The sequence below is a fragment of the Homarus americanus genome, unplaced genomic scaffold (assembly GCF_018991925.1).
Source record: "Homarus americanus isolate GMGI-L3 unplaced genomic scaffold, GMGI_Hamer_2.0 scaffold52512, whole genome shotgun sequence".
Classification (NCBI taxonomy): domain Eukaryota; kingdom Metazoa; phylum Arthropoda; class Malacostraca; order Decapoda; family Nephropidae; genus Homarus; species Homarus americanus.
In genome coordinates, this window is record NW_024735442.1 from 5,173,290 (window position 1) to 5,192,481 (window position 19,192).

The 19,192-nt window shown below is 45.0% G+C and overlaps 1 protein-coding gene across 1 annotated transcript in view; it reads right to left on the minus strand.

Annotated features, from left to right (window-relative positions):
- Positions 1 to 19,192, minus strand: part of LOC121870895 (dynein axonemal heavy chain 3-like) — a gene marked incomplete in the record, with an annotated part of 131,061 nt that overhangs the window by 94,652 nt on the left and 17,217 nt on the right. Inside the window, 6 exon segments of the mRNA XM_042372867.1 lie at positions 2,476 to 2,654; positions 3,486 to 3,663; positions 6,789 to 6,988; positions 10,238 to 10,354; positions 12,782 to 12,876; positions 18,109 to 18,253. Coding sequence (XP_042228801.1) covers positions 2,476 to 2,654; positions 3,486 to 3,663; positions 6,789 to 6,988; positions 10,238 to 10,354; positions 12,782 to 12,876; positions 18,109 to 18,253 — 914 coding nt within the window.

Genomic DNA, 19,192 nt, shown 5'->3' on the forward strand with positions numbered 1-19,192 from the left:
ACGTCAAACAAGCTGTAGACTTCTTGGTGGAGGCATGGGATCAGCTGTCTATAGCTACGATTCGTCACGCATGGAGGCATGTGTTGCATGGCATACCAGGTGAGAGGCGGAGTCAACCTGTGACTGGTGAGGTTCAGTCTGTGACAGTGGCATTGGACCTTGTAAGAGAAGCTGCGCACAGTATTACAGCTGAAGGCTTCTCCGAGACCACCAACGAAGACATCCTGGAGGTGATCAGAGATCCTGAAATGACTGCCGACGAGATGTTGGAAGATGATAACGTCAGTGAAGAGGAAGGTGGTGCGTCAATCCCAGAAGAACACAAATTAACGCATAGTAATATTAAGGGTGCCATCGAGTGTGCAGAAAAATTACAGCTCTTCCTTTCCAACGACCATGACGATGACCGCTATGAAGTCTTCCATACCCGGCTGGTGCAGGCTATGGAGCCGTACATCAAGGTGTACCAAGACAACATCAACACTAGCCGTCAAAAAAGCATTACCGAGTTCTTCGCCCGCAACCCACCACAGCCAGCCAGAGCCAGTGACAGTGACATTGAAGGTGAAGGTGACTTTGAGGGATTTGTCAGGGAGGCCCTGACAGCTATGACTGATAGTGATGGTGATTCGCCTAGTAATGGTGATTCACCTGAGGGCCAGTAATCTGCCCTCTGCCTCGGAACCAGCCTCCATCCCCGTACGCCGACCCATCTCTTCTACTAACGTAAGTGTTTAACCTAACTTTTAGTTTTCCTAACCTAACCTTTATTTTCCCTAACTTAACCTTTACTTTTCCTAACCTAACCTCTTCTATATTACTTGTGTGTGCATACCATCATAAAGTTAAGATAAAATTTTTACTACAACATAGTTGTGTGTCGTCAAAAAGTGGAGTTTGGGGGTCGGGCCAGTCTCTATTGGAATTAATCTCATACAGCTCCTGTTAATTCAATTTTACGCGATTTATATATATATATATATATATATATATATATATATATATATATATATATATATATATATATATATATATATATATATATATATATATATATATATATATATATATATATATATATATATATATATATATATATATATATATATATATATATATATATATATATATATATATATATATATATATATATATATATATACAGGTTGACAATCCCTTATCCAAAATCCTTGGGACCAGATGCATTTCGGTTTTTGGAATTTTTCGGATTTCAGAATGGTTAGTTGGTTTTTTTTTTTTTTTTACAGGGATCAGCCCACCCGGGCACAGCAGGTCACTGACTCACATTGGGGCCTGGGGGCTAAACTATAATAATAATAATAATAATAATAATAATAATAATAATAATAATAATTCATAGGTCTAGGTAAAGTTTCTCACTTTTGATCTTTTTTTTTCATTCTTGTATTTTTTATTATTATTATTATTTCATTATTACAGTATTAGTGTTGTTATTATTATTATTATTATTATTATTATTATTATTATTATTATTATTATCATCATCATTCTTATTTTATTTTTGTGTATTTTTTATCAAGAATTTTATTTACTATGAATAATTATTATTATTACTATTGCATTTTCATCCCCCAGGCCCCGATGTGGGTCAGTGACATGTGCCGCCCAGGTGGGCTAATACCCATAAAAAAAAATAAATAAAAATTAAAAAAAATAAATAAAAATTGCTCCACAATTTTTTTTTCGGTTTTCAGAGCTTTTCGGTTTGATTAAGGAATTAAAATCAATAAACCTTAGTGATGGTCAGTTCAAAACTGATAATATGTTTCATAAATTTATTTGTCAGTGGCCCAAGGTTAAAAATGCTTTAAAAACCTTTGATCTAGATGTATGATAGTTATTTTGTGGGTCCCTTATTTTTGACCTGACCTGACTAGTCACGTCACCCCCCTTATCTTAAGCTCCTCTACGTGTTGTGTTGGTGTGGGGATTAGTGGATGACATCATTATTACCTGACCTCATGTTTTTAAGGTCACCCTGTATATTTAAGCCTCTCTCTGTCCATGTAATCCAGTTGCCTCTGAAGATGTCTTGAATAAAGACGAAAGCTAAGGTGCTGATAACCACAAGGAAAAAGAAAACACGAAGTTCCCAAGCACTTTCGTGTAATTCACAGGTTTTAGAAATACTGTATGTAAGGTACAAAGGTAAGAATAACAAGACTTTCCAAAACAGGCTAAACATTGTGAGTGAAGAGATAAGAGAAAATATTTGCAGTAAAATGGCCAAGCTAATTCCCATAAAGTGTATCAGGCATAAACATTTACTAAGATGAAGAAGAAGTTGCTGATATTTCTGTTTGACTAAAGAATTGTTCCATAATTTCTTATATTTATGTGGTTATAAACTAATTACAGGTTTATCTCAGCAAAATCATTATTTCAGTCTAATCTCTTATCTGTATACAGTACAAGTGTTGGAAGCACACTTACCTGGGCAACATATTGGGTTGCTCAGTGGCGACGAGGGCATGGGAGTCCTTTACAGCTGTGCCCATCAGCTCCCTCCAGGTGGCATCCACACGTGTAAACTTACGCCCCTCCACCAGCATTTGCTTCATGATGTCCTCAGAGGAGAAGATTGGCTCCAGGTATAGCCATGTCACTTGGCACTGTGGCAGACATCAAATGATGAATATGAACCATCAGTTATCATTTAGCATTGTGACAAGAATGAAAATATGTCAGTCATTAAGTATTGTGTGGAAGAGAAAGAACTGAAGTGGCGAGTGAACTCCATTGGGTTACATTGCAATTTGTAAAGGAATTTAATTTCTTATCGCCTTTACAATTCATAAAGGCAAAAATAAGTGAAGTGTGGCTCAAATAAAGAGTGTAATAAGGGTAGAATTGTATGGGCTCTGAAGAGGAAGGTGTATGGATTAAGTTCTTTTGTTAAGGAGTACGAGTTAAGGGTATCTGCAGTAAGGGAAAAATGTGTTTGGATCATTTATGAACCTAAGTGGCAAACAAGCCAATCAGTGGCAAAGAGGATAAAAGTAGAAAAAAAAACATTTGATAGAGTTGATAGAAAAACAGTTAGATGGACTGAGTGTGTGTAGGATAAATGGAAAAATGTTGAATGCTGTCCCTGGACATGCTGATGATGGACTGTATGAAATGGTGGGTAAACTAGATGCAAATGTTAGGACATAGTTGTGATGATGAACACCACAGTAGAATATATGTCTAACAGCAGTTAGGATGACATTGCATGATGGGAGTCTGTGTTGTCCTTGATTTTTGCTGACCTTGTGTCATTCAGAAAAGATCTTGCAAAACTGATGCAAATATATATTTATACAAGAGAGAGTGTGTGTTTGTTTCACCAAGTTGTAAAAGTACAGTACTGTACTCAGTATTTAGAATTATTCCAAGATCCTGTATTGCTTCATGATGTAAACTACACCAACTAAAGAAGTGACAAGAGTGGTATCCCTGACCTTGATCCAGGCATCGAGGATATCCTGCATGGACAGGAGCTTCTCCTCCCAGGTGCGGATCTCGGCTTCGAAGGGTTTCACATACGGAGAACCTCGCATCGTTTGCACCTTCTGCGTGTGTTCATCAAGTAGCACCTGGATGTCATCCACTGCTGCTAAAATGGACACTCCTGTCTCTCTGGTAAATGGAAAAGCATCACAGATAGAGACTGCAGGACAAGCTCTATGTCTCATCATCCCACTACATGATGTCACTGGCCAATTAGTGTAAAAATCCATTGTGAAACTGTCAGTATGTTGTACAGTATACTGAACTCTGAATAAAGTTCAAACTGAAGGAGTAAGCAACTTTCATTTGTAATGTTAGTAAAAATAAAAATACTGTTTAACAAATGGATGTATGAGTTACATATGGTATTTCACAGCAGTAAATATGTGTTGTTTGTACTTAAAAAATGCATGGTAGGCTTGCAAGTGCTGTTTTATAGTCTACAAATCATCAACAAGTGAGCTGCATTACCACCACTGGAGCACCCCAGACTAGCCTGTCCTGGTCATAGGCCATCCTCACACACCACTGTCATCTGGACACCCATGGGCATCAGCAGGATCTTATTCAGGGGGTGGGGGCAAGAAAGCAAGACAAGACCTGACATATCATTGCATTCAAAAAGAGGTACTGTATATACATCCATATAAAAGTACAATCAAGTTACTTTCGAGTAATGCATCACTTATCAGTGCTATCACCACCCTTCCCTCAAACAACCTTCTCACTGAAAGTTTTCTGGTAGGCCTACAGTTCACTTAAATACATGTAATATCATACATATATTGTGAACACGTATTGGGAAATAGAGAAGATTTCTCATTTACCAAGGGGGTGCAAGTGCACCTCCCTGCAGATGCCCCTACAGACACCCTATTCTGTTAAGAAGTAATCCACTAATATGCTAACATCATATAAATGAACCTCTTAAATCAAATATACTTTCAATTGTCATTCCTACAGACATCTTTTAAAGTCTCTCCAGTAGTTTATCTTCCAAAGGCAGTTGCGAAGTACAGCTCCTCCCCGACTTACGACCACCCGCACTTACAACTTGCCTCAGTCGTACCAAAATTTTGTAAAATTACGTATTTTCGAGTCCCAACATCAGTACACAGACAAAATTTTTGTTTGTAATTCACTTTAAAATGGCTGGCAAGCTTAAAAGTGAGAGTTTTGTGGTGCTGAGAAGAAAAAGAGACACCCATTTTAGATTTTCTTTGTATTATTTAAGCATTTTCGACTTACGACCATTTCGACTTACGACCTGGATTTGGGTCCCGAACCCCGTCGTAAGTCGGGGAGAAGCTGTATATATCTTAACCAGTTCTTAAATTTCTTATTGTTACAAAGGACTTTACAGTCCTTAATTATGGCCTTCCTTTTTCCATGACATTTATGAGGTCACCAGTAATATCTTTCCTCTCGGGATACTATATTTACTAAGCCCCTACGAAGCTCTGGGAAGCAGCAAAAAATAACTCTCAGTCTTCCTTATCTTAGGATGCAGACAATCAATAATCCTGTTATTATTTATCCAACACCTCCCTGTTCTTACATGGATTTCACTAATGACCAAAAAAGCCATAAACAGAGAGCTTGAATCCCCAAATCCCTATTAATGCCATGAGCCGGTCATTGATATCTTAAGTGTTTGATTCAAAATTTGCGTGAATTCATATACTGCTTGGGAGGTTGATAAGAAATGCAGAAATTTCATTGAGAATTATTTTCTGGATACATTTATAGCCTCTGGATGTTACTGAGTGAGCAACTGTTTTGCCTTATTCCCAGAACTCCGATACCATTGACACAACAGCTACTCTCTGTCGTGGAGTGTTCAGTGTGTTGGTAAAATTAAAGGTCACTCTTTTCAGCCATCAAATAGATTTTAGGGCACATTCCAACATTATTCTTGAAGACTTCATCTGTTTAGTATGAGGACTGGACGGACAGAGACTGACACAGATGTTGATGTGCCTTCAAGTATAAATTACGGTATTGCATTATCGTTTCAGTAATCCAGGGAGTCTTAGGAATTTAGGTGAGGCAAGATCAAAATTATTCAAAACACGTCCAAAACCGCCGGAATAACATAAGGTTGACCGAAACAAAAATTTACCTAAATTACAGTATTATTGTTACAGTAACTATTATGTATATCATTATTATTATTATTATTAAATTATTATTAGCAGTTGTACTTTTTACTTTTATCCTCTTCACGGCTGATCGGCTCGTTAGCCGCTTAGGCGACCGGTCACGTCTCTGTTACGCACTGTTGGCAAATACTGGGCATGCACCGGCTCCTGAATATATCTGAACCTGCTCCAGTGCTTGTCAAGTCTGGTCTTGAAAGAACTCACACACGGTGCCGTCACAACACTTTCTGGTAGATTGTTCCAAGAGTTCACAACTCTCACTCCGAAAAAGTTACCCCTCACAGTTTTCTGGGGATGTGGCTTCTTCAACCTAGAGCTGTGACCCCTTGTGGGGCGAGTGTCCACCAGCTCCAGGTGAGGGCACTCGACTGAGTAGTGCCCTTTGAGATGCTTATACACCTCAATTAGGTCTCCCCTTGCCTGTCTGTAGTATAAGCTAGGCAAGTTCAGGCGCTCCAACAGAGAAGTGACCGAGCGCCCAAGCGGCTAACGAGCCGATCAGTGGTGAAGAGGATAAAAGAAAAAGAATCTCTCAGGGTAGCTGAGGTGCCATAGTGCAGGCACCAGTCTGGTGGCCCTCCTTTGGACATTTTCAATCCACTGACAGTCCCTAGCATATCTTGGGGACCAGAGAGGGTGACAGTACTCCAGATGGGGAAGCACCTCACTCTTGAAGATTGCCAAGAGGGACAGACCATCTAGATATCTGAACGACCTTCTTATAAGACTTGATAATTTAGTTGCCTGATTTACCTTCTTCTCGCAATGGCACGGGAACTTCAGCTCATTGTCAATATACACACCTAGGTCCTTTTCACCTTCAGTCTCAATTAATGCAGTTTCTTCATCCCGTTGGGACATATGATACGCCTCCTTACCGTTGGTACGTCCAAGGTGCATCCTCTTACACTTCGTGACATTGAATCTTAGCAGCCATGTCTTCAACCATTATAATTATTATCATTGTTAGTGTAGATGAGGATTGAGTTTGTTAAAGCAAGTAAATATAAAAGGAGAGAATATGTACTGTACATTGGATTTAACAGTCACCTGAGAATTATGAAATAGTAAATGTTAAAAATAGGTGCTTACCTCCATGGCTTAAATTCAAAAACAACATTAGCCCATTCTCCTTTCATCTTCTCCAAGGCCTTTTCTAGGCTGAACTCCTTAGAGGCTGCATGGCTAATCTCCTCCAGCTTACGTTGGACTGAGGGCAACCCAGCGTCAATCATGTCTGCCAGGGAGGTGTCCGGTGTCAGGTTCAGTTCAGCTCCAAGGTGTTCACCCAGCTGTAATTCACCCACAGAGGAACTAATGACGTGTGTGTGTTTTCTTAACCTGTTGCATGTTACCATTATTTTGCTTTGTATCATGGAAAAGATGAAGATGTGGTTGAGAAAGAATCAATTCTATTTTAGGAGAGAAGACTTGTAATACAGTACAAAAGTTAACTTGTAGTATTAGATATTATAATAGAACAAATATAAATTAACCTCTTCATTACTGAAGTGGGGAGTGTGTTCCCAAATTTTGAAACTTGCATTAAAGATACAGTTTTTCGTGCCAATTTTAAATGTGAAACTCATGTTTTACGGAAATGTTTTATTTGTGACTTATAGGTCTATGAATCATAAGTGCTGGCCAATCACACTTAACATAAACTCGTACAAATTTTGCCCTTTGTGATGCTGGTGCCACATAAAATCGCACAGGTACCCATCCAATAGTTCGCAATGAGCACCGGCTTGTTTGTTTGGTTAGGTCAAAAACAGACATTGTTCCTGCAAACAAGCGCCAATAAAAATTTTAATATTTATTTCCGCAAAAAAATGAGTTGCATAATTGGAGTCAGCATAAAAAACTCTGTTAGTAACAAATTTAAAAAAAAAAAATTTACAGCTCAAATTTTTAATAAGATCCCTACAGTACAATGGAAGAGCCATTATACTCGTGTACAAAACTGCCCAAAACGTAATCTGGCATACTGCATAACCTAGATGGTGCTTGCATCATGATGACAATAATTCAAGCTAAATGGGAATGTTAGAAAATGCTTGTTAGTTGTAATTTTGTTCGATGTATTTTTGATAATTGTGAATAAAAAAAATCTTAAAACTTCTCAATGATACAAGCCATCACTGTTTGACAGCAATCTTGAAAATGTACCATAAAAGGTGAATCTTTGTACAGTATAATTATTACATACAGCCAACTAGTGTCATCCTTATAAATGTGGAAAAAGTGTTTTTCTCTTCTCTATCAGTCCTCATGTGCCCAACACACACAATCTAATTAATGACAGTAGAGCAAGTAAAAGGGTGATGCACTGCTATGCCATGTTAGGCTGCCTTGTATATACAGGCTTACGTGAATGGGAATTACTGCGAGGAAATTAGGAGTTTCAACCACAACAGTGTAGCTCTCTCAAAACTCACAACGTGAAACAAAACATTACCTTTCTTGGACGCCCACTACCTGTCGTGGTTAGTTTCAGAATCCAACATAACGTTGTTTCGCAATGAGTGAGCCACAACTTCAGTAGCTCTGGCTCTTTCTGGACTCGGTAAGCATGGTGTTTGTTAATCTTAATTTTAACTTTGAAAACAAATGCAATCAACAGATTTTTTTTTAAATAAGGGCAAAATTTATAAAAATGTAAATTACTACTGAATTTAACCGATAATATTGTACATTACGAGAGTGGTCCGGTGTCGTATGACAAACCTTCCGTGTGCAAAACCTCCCGGGGTAAATGCTTAGTTTTGGGTATTAAATTTAATTATAAAGTTAGTAAAATTCATAAAACTTTGGTGGTTCTCCAGTTCACTTAAGTGTTTATTGTTTACTTCTTCACGCGGTGCACACATGATCAGCCTCCACCATCAGTTAAGTAGGGTAAGATTTTGTCATGTTAGGTTAGGGCAGGTTAGGTTAGGATTCCTTGGGTTTGATTGGTTCATTTTTTGTGTTCTTGCCCCACAATTTCCATCCACTTCAAAGCACTGCCCACTTTGTGCTTTCATTATCTTTGGTAGTGAGTATGTTTCATATCATCCTTATTCTGTAGTCAGTTTGCCCAGGATATAACGGTCCAACTAATTACCCAAATGTACCCAAATGTAGCAAAATATAGCCGCAATGAAGTCAAATAATGGTCCTACATGAATAAATCGGACATACATGTCTTCTGTCTCTTCTTATTCTTTCCAAGTCTTTCATTTCTTTTCATATACTGTATATTATATTTTCTAAATTTATATGTCCTTACCTTTCTGAAGTATTTACTCTGTTTTACTTATATTCTCATACATGGGTTAGTCTGGGGAACCATGTTATTCTTAGTACAACACTTATTATACTTACAAAGGGTAGCGTGGTAGATGTATAGGCACGTGAGTAAGTATTATTTTCTGGTAACCAATGTTTAGAAGGAGTAGAGAGATGGTACTCGTAGATGACTAATTCAATATTTATTAACACAGTGAGTGAATAAGATGTTACTTAAATTCACCCAGACAAAACTGGACCCTTCAGGTCTTACTGTACCATTGACAAAACAGAACCGCAATTACTTATTAAAGTTTGCCCTAACAGTTTTCTGGACCTGCGGCTTCTTCAATCTTGAGCTGTGACCCCTTGTGGGGCGAGCGTCCGCCAGCTCCAAGTAAGGACACTCAACTGAGTAGTGCCCCCTGAGATGCTTATACACCTCAACTAGGTCACCCCTTGCCCATCTGTAGTATAAGCTAGGCAAGTTCAGGCGCTCCAATCTCTCAGGGTAGCTGAGGTGCCATAGGGCAGGCACCAGTCTGGTGGCCCTCCTTTGAACATTTTCAACCAACTGACAGTCCCTAGCATATCTCGGGGACCAGACGGGGTGACAGTACTGCAGATGGGGAAGTACTTCACACTTGAAGATCGTTACGAGGGACGGACCGTCTAGATATCTGAAAGACCTTCTTATAAGACCCAAGCAGCTAACGAGCCGATCAGTGGTGAAGAAAGTAAAAGTAAGAGCAATGTCTTTTCAGAGATGATGCATGGTTGTGAAATACGAAAATATAAAAATAAATAATTGAATGATAAATACAGGAAGTACAAGATTGCATTAGCAAAATTCTCATATTTTCCATATACAGTACAGTAATTTCTTACAGTTCACATCCTATTTGACTCCTGTGACAGAATTACAAACTGCTCGGGACATGAGCTCTTACTACAGTCCTAGCAAGCTTATTTCATAATTTTTAATTATCGATGGAATGATATAATTACTAACCTTGTTACTTGCTTAAGGACCTAGCTTGTTGAAATGCAGTTATAACATCATAACAACTCAAGCTCAAATTAGGGACTGTTCTGACCAAATCAGGACGTAGGGTAACCCTAGCTAGACACCTGTCTCGTACCCAGTAAGTGTTGTTGTTATACACCTGTCTTATGCCCATTTATAGTACCCATTCATCATTCTTGTCATATACCTGTGACACCTGTGTTAATACTAGTGCCCAGCACGTGACCACTGAAGATGTGCTCACCTGATTCCAGTGTCGGTCTCTCAGGCCTGGGTTGCAGATGCACTGCAGAACCGGCACATGAAGGCGGAATTTTTCGATGCGCTCCTTAACGTACTCCGCCACGCGTCGCGACCCCACCTAAATAGAAGTTAGTGTTTAAATGATGAGTGACAAAATAAAACAAATTAGGAATTAGAAGAATTAGTCTCAGAAGTGAATTTTTGCTAAAAGAAACATACTGTATATGACTGGACCCACCATGCCTTTTGACCTCTAACCTCACCCCCCCCACCCCCCCCCACACACACACTCAATGACTTAAAGCAACGAAAGAAATAACAGCTTGTGAAGGTTATAATTGTGATTAATTAAAAAAAATTATATAAATATTTTAAGCTGCTGAAAACTCCTCGAGAGTTGCGACTCAGATTTGACATACATTTGTGAACTATAACGTTAGTATTAGTGTTAACACCAGACAATAAAACTTGCCTGACACTTGTTAAACTTCGGTGAACTTGAACATTTTGTAATATTATTTTCATAAAAATCTACCAATATTTATAATTGCTGTCGACTGATAAATTTAAGTACAGTATATGTAATGATAAATAGTCATTAAACTTAAGTTGGAGCTGTTATCGTTTATTTTATTATTATTATTATCGTCTCGTGTGGTGGCTTCTGTGAAAGAGAATGGGTGTGACTAACAAGAAGAATGTGTGTGGAGTAGCTGTGTTGGTGACTGAATATGACAGATAACTGACACACTGACCAAGACAACACAGTGAGCGGAGGCAGATGATGGAGTGGCAGAGGCAGGTGATAGTGAGTGGCAGGTGATGAGTGACAGAAGCAGATGATGGTGAGTGGCAGACAGGTAATGAATGGCAGAGGCAGATGATGGTGAGTGGCTGAGACAATGATGGTGAGTGGCAGACACGGGTGATGGCAAGTGGCAGACAAGTGCTGGTGAGTGGCAGAGACAATGATGGTGAGAGGCAGAGACAAGGATGGTGAGTGGCAGACACGGGTGATTGAGTGGCAGGTGATAGTGAATGAGGTGAGGCAGGGGAAAGCAGTGTTCAGTGTTGCTCTGCCATCTTAAGGTATCAGTACAGCCGCACGATTCTGGATTAACCTCTTCATTCCTCGAGCTGGCCAAGTGGGATTAGAGAATGGATCTTTCTAATTCGTCTTGCTATAATTTATATTTTAATTACTAAATTTGTTTCACTTCCTTCAAATGGTAACTTATAATATAGTCTGCTTGTCTCTTTCAATATCCTTTATTTATACTATTTGTTAGTGATAACTTGGGTTACTACCGAATTATTTTTCACGATTGTTTCCTCCACTTTCGTTTTTTGTATATAATTGCTTCTTTCGCCTTTATTCTGCTCTTTGATTCCTTTATACTTCGTCCATATCCATATTCTCTCTCTCTCTCTCTCTCTCTCTCTCTCTCTCTCTCTCTCTCTCTCTCTCTCTCTCTCTCTCTCTCTCCTCGCAAGTCCCAGGCTCTTCAGTACCGCCTCATGCTTTAATTTGTTAAAGACTCCTCCATTCTTAAGTTGCTTTGGTACTTCTGAGAAAGGTAATCTTGATTGATTAATTGCATGATTAAATACAGTAACTGAGAGAACGTTTTAGTGAAAAATTCTCACTAAGTCCACTCTAAGCTGCTGTTAGGCAAGGACTTGATGTGTGGGTCAGAAGCGGGGACACTTCCAGTAGACACCAGGAGGAGGTTTAAGGCCATTGAAATGTGGTGTTATAGGCGAATGCTAAGAATAAGCTACACTGACAGCAAAAAAACACGAACAAGTACTAAGATGGTAAACAGATCACGAGAACGTTTAGAGTCGAGGGCCGTGGTCGCCAACCCTCATATATGAAGACGGTACTCTAGTTGATTAAGGTATTTGATTATTAAGGCCACATGGAAAAGCACCTCATTTATTGTGTACATTGGTTCTTTGTGACTTCAGGTCTTCACGAAGGGGTGTAAAACCAAACCTTGAAATATGGAGAGAAGGATCACTTGAAAATTCGGCACTCCAGCTTTAATTATACACCCTGACGCTAACATAGCCTTACCTAACCTGACCTAACAATCTAAACTCACCTAGCTCAACTTTACCTGACTTAACCGACCTTCTCCAGGCAGCGTCAGGGTGTTTATCATCAAATGAAATTAGGTGGGTGTCTAACTTTCAAGTGATCCCAATCTCTTGTTTTAGGCCTGGATGTCAGTACACCAACTGTCACTTATGGTCGTATTGGTAAAAATATGATCGAGGCAGGATGTGTCCACAGTGACCACCAGCCTCACAGTGATGCAGCTTATAACCAATGTTATTGTTCATCCTAGTTTGTAGCTGCTCTTAATTAACCCAATTTGTGTTTACCTGACCTGATTGGATATTATTGGTGCATGGGGAATGTTCATCTACGTTATATTTTATTACTGCAACATTATGCCTTTTTCTCTTCCATTCTCTACCATTGCACATTGGTCTCCTCTTCTCTCAATCTCTGACGTCTTATCCTCCCTGCTCTTACCTGGTCCATAAAGGTCTTGGTGAGTTTGTACATCGTCTTCCACATGGCTTCCACCTCCTCACTGATGGCCTCGGCATCTAGCCCAGTGAAAGGACCTGTTGGGAAGGAGCAGGTGAGGTCAGGTGAGGTAGATGAGTAGGGATAGATGAGGTAGAGGAGTAGGGACAGGTGAGGTAGATGAGTAGGGATAGGTGAGGTAGATGAGTAGGGATAGGTGAGGTAGAGGAGTAGGGACAGGTGAGGTAGATGAGTAGGGACAGGTGAGGTAGATGAGTAGGGATTGGAGTTGAGAGTGCAGATGGTGGGGACAGGTGAGGTGGATGGTGGGGGATGGGTGGGGGTGGATGGTGGGGATGGGTGGGAATTAGATGGTGGGGACAGGTGGGGTGGATGAGGTGGGGATGGAGTGGGGTGGATGGTGGGGACGGGGTGGAATTGGATGGTGGGGATGGGTGGGGTGGATGGGTAGGGATGGGTGGGGTGGGTGAGTGGGGACCGTTGGGGGTGGATGGTGGGGATGGGTGGGGTAGATGGTGGGGATGGGTGGGGTGGGGTGGGGACAGGTGGGTGGATGGAGTGGGGATGGGTGGGGTGGAGTGGTGGGGATGGGTGGGGTGGGGAGTGGGGACAGGTGGGGTGGGGGAGTAGGGACAGGTGAGGTAGATGAGTGAGGATGGGTGGGGAGTAGATGGAGTGGGACAGATTGAAGGGTAGATGGTGGGGATGGAGTGGAGTGGATGAATGGGGATGGGTGGGGTGGATGGTGGGGGACAGATTGAGGGTGGAGGGTGGGGATGGGTGGGGGTGGGGTGGGGACGGGTGTGGGGGTGGATGGGGTGGGGATGGGTGGGGGTGGATGGGTAGGGATGGGTGGGGTAGATGGTGGGGACAGGTGGGGAGGGTGGATGGAGTGGGGATGGGTGGGAGTGGATGGAGCAGGGACAGGTGGGGGTAGATTGGTGGGGATGGGTGGGGGAGTGGATGGTGGGGACGGGTGAGGGGTGGGGAGTGGGGATGGGTGGGAGTGGATGAGTAGGGACAGGTGGGGGTAGATGGTGGGGATAGGTGGGAGTAGATGGTGGGGATGGGTGGGGTGAGTGAGGATGGGTGGGGTGAATGGTGGGGACAGGTGGGGTAGATGAGTGGGGACAGGTGGGGTGGATGGTGGGGATGGGTGGGGAGTGGATGGTGGGGACAGGTGGGGGTAAGATGGTGGGGATGGGTGGGGGTGGATGGTGGGGATGGAGTGGGGTAGATGGTGGGGATGGGTGGGGTGGATGGTGGGGATGGGTGGGGTAGATGGTGGGGATGGGTGGGGAGTGGAGTGGAGTGGGGATGGGTGGGGGGTGGAGGGTAGGGGACAGGTGGGGTGGATGGTGGGGATGGGTGGGGAATTGGAGGGTAGGGACCCAGGTCAGGGTGGATGAGTGGGGACAGGTGGGGGTAGATGGTGGGGACAGGTGGGGTAGATGGGTAGGGACAGGTGTGGGGTGGGGGGAGTGGGGACAGGTGGGGTAGATGGAGTGAGGACAGGTGGGTAGATGGTAGGGACTTTAAGGTGGGGAATTGAGATGGTGGGGACAGGTGGGGTAGATGAGTAGGGATGGGTGGAATTGAGATGGTGGACAGGTGAGGTGGGGGAGTGGGGACGGAGTGGGGGTGGATGGTGGGACAGGTGAGGTGGATGGTGGGGATGGGTGGGGTGGATGGTGGGGACGGGTGGGGTAGATGGTGGGGATGGGTGGGGTGGATGGTGGGGATGGGTGGGGGTAGATGAGTGGGGATGGGTGGGGGAGTGAGATGGTGGGGATGGGTGAGGGGTGGAGGGAGTGGGACAGGGAACAGGGGTGGGGGAGTGGGGACAGGTGGGGTGGATGGTGGGGACAGGTGGGGAGTCAGATGGTGGGGACAGGTGGGAGGTGGATGGAGTAGGGATGGGTGGGGTAAGATGGGTAGGGACAGGTGGGGAGTAGATGGTGGGGATGGGTGAGGTAGATGGTAGGGATAAATTGAGGTAGATATAGTGGGGATGGGTGGGGTGTAGATGGTAGGGATGGATGGGGTAGATGAGTGGGGACAGGTGGGGGTAGATGGTGGGGATGGGTGAGGGGGTGGATGAGTGGGACAGGATGGGGGTAGATGGAGTATGGGGATGGAGTGGGGTAGATGGAGTGGGGATGGGTGGGGGTAGATGAGTGGGACAGGTGGGGTAGATGGAGTGGGGATGGGTGGGGTAGATGGTGGGGATGGGTGGGAATTAGATGGAGTAGGGGATGGAATTGGGGAATTAGATGGTAGGGGATGGGTGGGGTAGATGGTGGGGACAGGTGGGGGTAGATGAGTAGGGATAGGTGGGGTGGATGAGTAGGGACAGGTGGGGTAGATGAGTAGGGGATAGGTGGGGTGGGGGTAGGACAGGTGGGGTGGATGGTGGTAGGGACAGGTGGGGGTGGATGGTAGGGATGGGTGGGGTAGATGAGTGGGGACAGGTGAGATTAGATGGAGTGGGGATGAGTCAGGGTGGAGTGAGTAGGGATGGGTGGGGTGGATGGGGTAGGGATGGGTGGGGTGAGATGAGTGGGGATGGGTGGGGTGGGGGAGTGGGGACAGGTGGGGTGGGGGAGTAGGGACAGGTGGGAGTGGATGGTGGGGACGGGTGGGGTGGATGGAGTGGGGACAGGTGGGAGTGGATGGAGTGGGGATGGGTGGGGTAGATGAGTGGGGATAGGTGGGGTAGATGAGGTGGGGGACAGGGTGGGGTGGAGGGTGGGGACAGGTGAGGTGGAGGGAGTGGGGACCAGGTGGGGTGGATGGGGTAGGGATGGGTGGGGTGGATGGGTAGGGATGGGGTGGGGTAGATGGGTAGGGACAGGGTGGGGAGTGGATGGTGGGGATGGGTGGGGTAGATGAGTAGGGACAGGTGAGGTAGATGGTGGGGATGGGTGGGGAGTGGAGTGAGGTAGGGACAGGTGAGGAGGTGGGGGAGTAGGGGATGGGGTGGGGTAGATGTAAGGTAGGGATGGGTGGGGTGGATGGAGTGGGGATGGTGGGGTAGATGGTGGGGAGACAGGTGGGGAATTGGATGGTGGGGATGGGGTGGGGGTGGAGGAGTGGGGACAGGGGTGACAGATGAGGTCAGGGTTGGGTGGGGTAGATGGTGGGGATGGGTGGGGGTAGATGAGTGGGGACAGGTGGGGTGGGGGGAGTGGGGGACAGGTGGGAGTGGATGGTGGGGATGGGTGGGGGGTGGGGAGTGCAGGGACAGGGTGGGGGTGGGGGGAGTGGGGACAGGTGGGGTGGATGAGTGGGGATAGGTGGTGGGGGAGTGGGGACAGGTGGGGTAGATGAGTAGGGACAGGTGAGGGTAGATGGTGGGGACAAGGTGAGGGTGGATGGTGGCGATGGGTGGGGAGTAGATGAGTGGGGACTAGGTGCAGAGGTGGGGGGTAGGGACAGATTGGGAGTAGATGAGTAGGGATGGGTGGGGTGTGCTGTAGATGAGTGGGGATGGGTGGGGTAGATGGAGTGGCGGAGTGGGTGGGGTGGATGGTGGGGATGGGTGAGGGTGGAGGTGGGGACAGGTGGGGGTGGATGGTGGGGATGGGTGGGGAGTGGATGGTGGGGATGGGTGGGGGTGGGGTAGGGACAGGGTGGGGGTAGATGGAGTGGGGATGGGTGGGGTAGATGGTAGGGATGGGTGGGGTAGATGGAGTAGGGACAGGTGGGGAGGTAGATGAGTGGGGACAGGTGGGGTAGATGGTGGGGACAGGTGGAAATTAGATGAGTGGGGATGGGTGAGAATTGGAGGTAGGGACAGGTGAGGTGGGGGAGTAGGGACAGGTGAGGTAGATGAGCAGGGATGGGTGAGGGTGGGGGTAGGGACAGGTGGGGAGTGGATGGGAGTGGGGATGGGTGGGGTGGATGGAGTGGGGATGGGTGGGGTGGGTGTGGGGATGGGTGAGAGTTAGATGGTGGGGACAGGTGGGGTGGATGGTGGCGATGGGTGGGGGTAAGATGGAGTGGGGATGGGTGGGGTGGATGGTGGGGATGGGTGGGGGGAGGTGGAGGTGGGGACTGGGTGGGGGAGTGGAGGGTGGGGACGGGTGGGGTGGGGTGGGGACAGGTGGGGGTGGAGTGGTGGGGATGGGTGGGGTGGATGGGGTAGGGGACAGGATGAGGGTAGATGAGTGGGGACGGGTGGGGTAGATGAGTGAGGATGGAGTGGGGTAGATGGTAGGGATGGGTGGGGAGTGGGAGTGGGGACAGGTGGTGGGGAGTGGGGATGGTGGGGTGAGATGGAGTAGAGACAGATTGGGGGTGGATGAGTGGGGATGGGTGGGGAGTGGAGGGTGGGGACAGGTGGAATTGGGGAGGGAGTAGGGACAGGTGAGGTAGATGAGTAGGGATAGGTGAGGTAGATGAGTAGGGACAGGTGAGGTAGATGAGTAGGGATAGGTGAGGTAGATGAGTAGGGATAGGTGAGGTAGAGATGAGGGACAGGTGGAGGTAGATGAGTAGGGACAGGTGAGGTAGATGAGTAGAGACAGGTGAGGTAGATGAGTAGGGATAGGTGAGGTAGAGGAGTAGGGACAGGTGAGGTAGAGGAGTAGGGACAGGTGAGGTAGATGAGTAGGGATAGGTGAGGTAGAGGAGTAGGGACAGGTGAGGTAGATGAGTAGGGATAGGTGAGGTAGATGAGTAGGGATAGGTGAGGTAGATGAGTAGGGACAGGTGAGGTAGATGAGTAGGGACAGGTGAGGTAGATGAGTAGAGACAGGTGAGGTAGATGAGTAGGGATAGGTGAGGTAGAGGAGTAGGGACAGGTGAGGTAGAGGAGTAGGGACAGGTGAGGTAGATGAGTAGGGATAGGTGAGGTAGAGGAGTAGGGACAGGTGAGGTAGATGAGTAGCGATAGGTGAGGTAGAGGAGTAGGGACAGGTGAGGTAGAGGAGTAGGGATAGGTGAGGTAGATGAGTAGGGACAGATGAAGAGCAAGAGGTGAACAAGGGGTAAGAAACATTTATGATACTGAAACATACATTATCGCTGACAAGCATTATGAAGTGGTGGAGGAGGCAAAGTAGGTTGTTCTAATGTTATTACTGTGCTTCAACAACGAAGGTCTTAACCGCGTAACAAGGTTAGTAATAACACTAATCTAACAACATTAAGTAAATTATGAGAGATAGTATACTTTGGTTCACCATAAAATAAGATGGACAGAAAAGACGAAGGTTGTTCTATATGCGGGGGCGTGTGACAACCATCAATAACCAGGAGGTGGTGGAGGCGGGGGTGGCCACTCTCCCCTCATATCCTGTACTCACCGTTGTACCACCGCTCATACTTTTGGTGGAAGTCGTAGGTGGTGTGCCACAGCTTGTCGTAGGGTTCCTTGAGGGCTATCATGGATTGAAGCAGCGGGAACTTGGTCATCTCCCAGCTCAGCAGGCTTTGCTCCTCGTTAATGGCCTGTAGAGAATAAAAAAATGTGTCAGATACTTTATCAAATATGTTAAGTGCTGAGGCATTGCCGTTGTCTCATGTGTGTTTATGTATGTGTATGTGTGTGTGTGTGTGTGTATGTGTATGTATGTGTATGTGTATGTATGTGTGTGTGTGCATGTGTGTGTATGTGTATGTATGTATGTGTGTGTATGTATGTAGGTGTGTGTGTATGTGTGTGTGTGTGTGTGTGTGTGTGTGTGTGTGTGTGTGTGTGTGTGTGTGTGTGTGTGTGTGTGTGTGTGTGTGGTAAGATGCACATGTGTGTAGGAGGAAGGCTTGGCTGATGTGTACAGGTGAGCCTCACCTCCCACTGTGTGCTCAGGTGTGCCTCTCAAAATGAAGTAATTTGTGTAACAAAGAAGTAGATCTGGCAGTTACACGACACCAGCCCAACATAAGTAAATACTGATGAATGAGTTTTTGATTAACTATATACTGAGAACTATGTATGTATTTATTTGATTTTTCATAATTATTTTCTTTCATATATTTTATTTCTAATTTTTTTCGGTCACTGGACCATAACTGTTGAATTATAATTACCTGTATGGTAATTAGCGAATGATTCATTAAGAGCTTCCCAACGTACTGAAGGTGTGATGGGCTGTACCAGAGTGAGAGGAGAGTGACCTCTACCCTCTGTCGTCTCTTAACTATTTAAAATTTTTATATATAATACTCTTGTAGCAAGGAAAGGTATTGAGTATCACAATTCATGAATTTTAATTATTGCTCTAGACTAGAACAATAGAGGAGCTGCCTCAGCGCCACCTAAAAGTCTAACCGCTTTGCCTCTCCAATTTGTGGCCAGTGTGTTACCGAGAACTGTACTGTACTGACCGAGCAAAAAAAAGATTGTGGACATTACTGTACACAAAAACCCGGAAGCTTAAAGAATGAGCA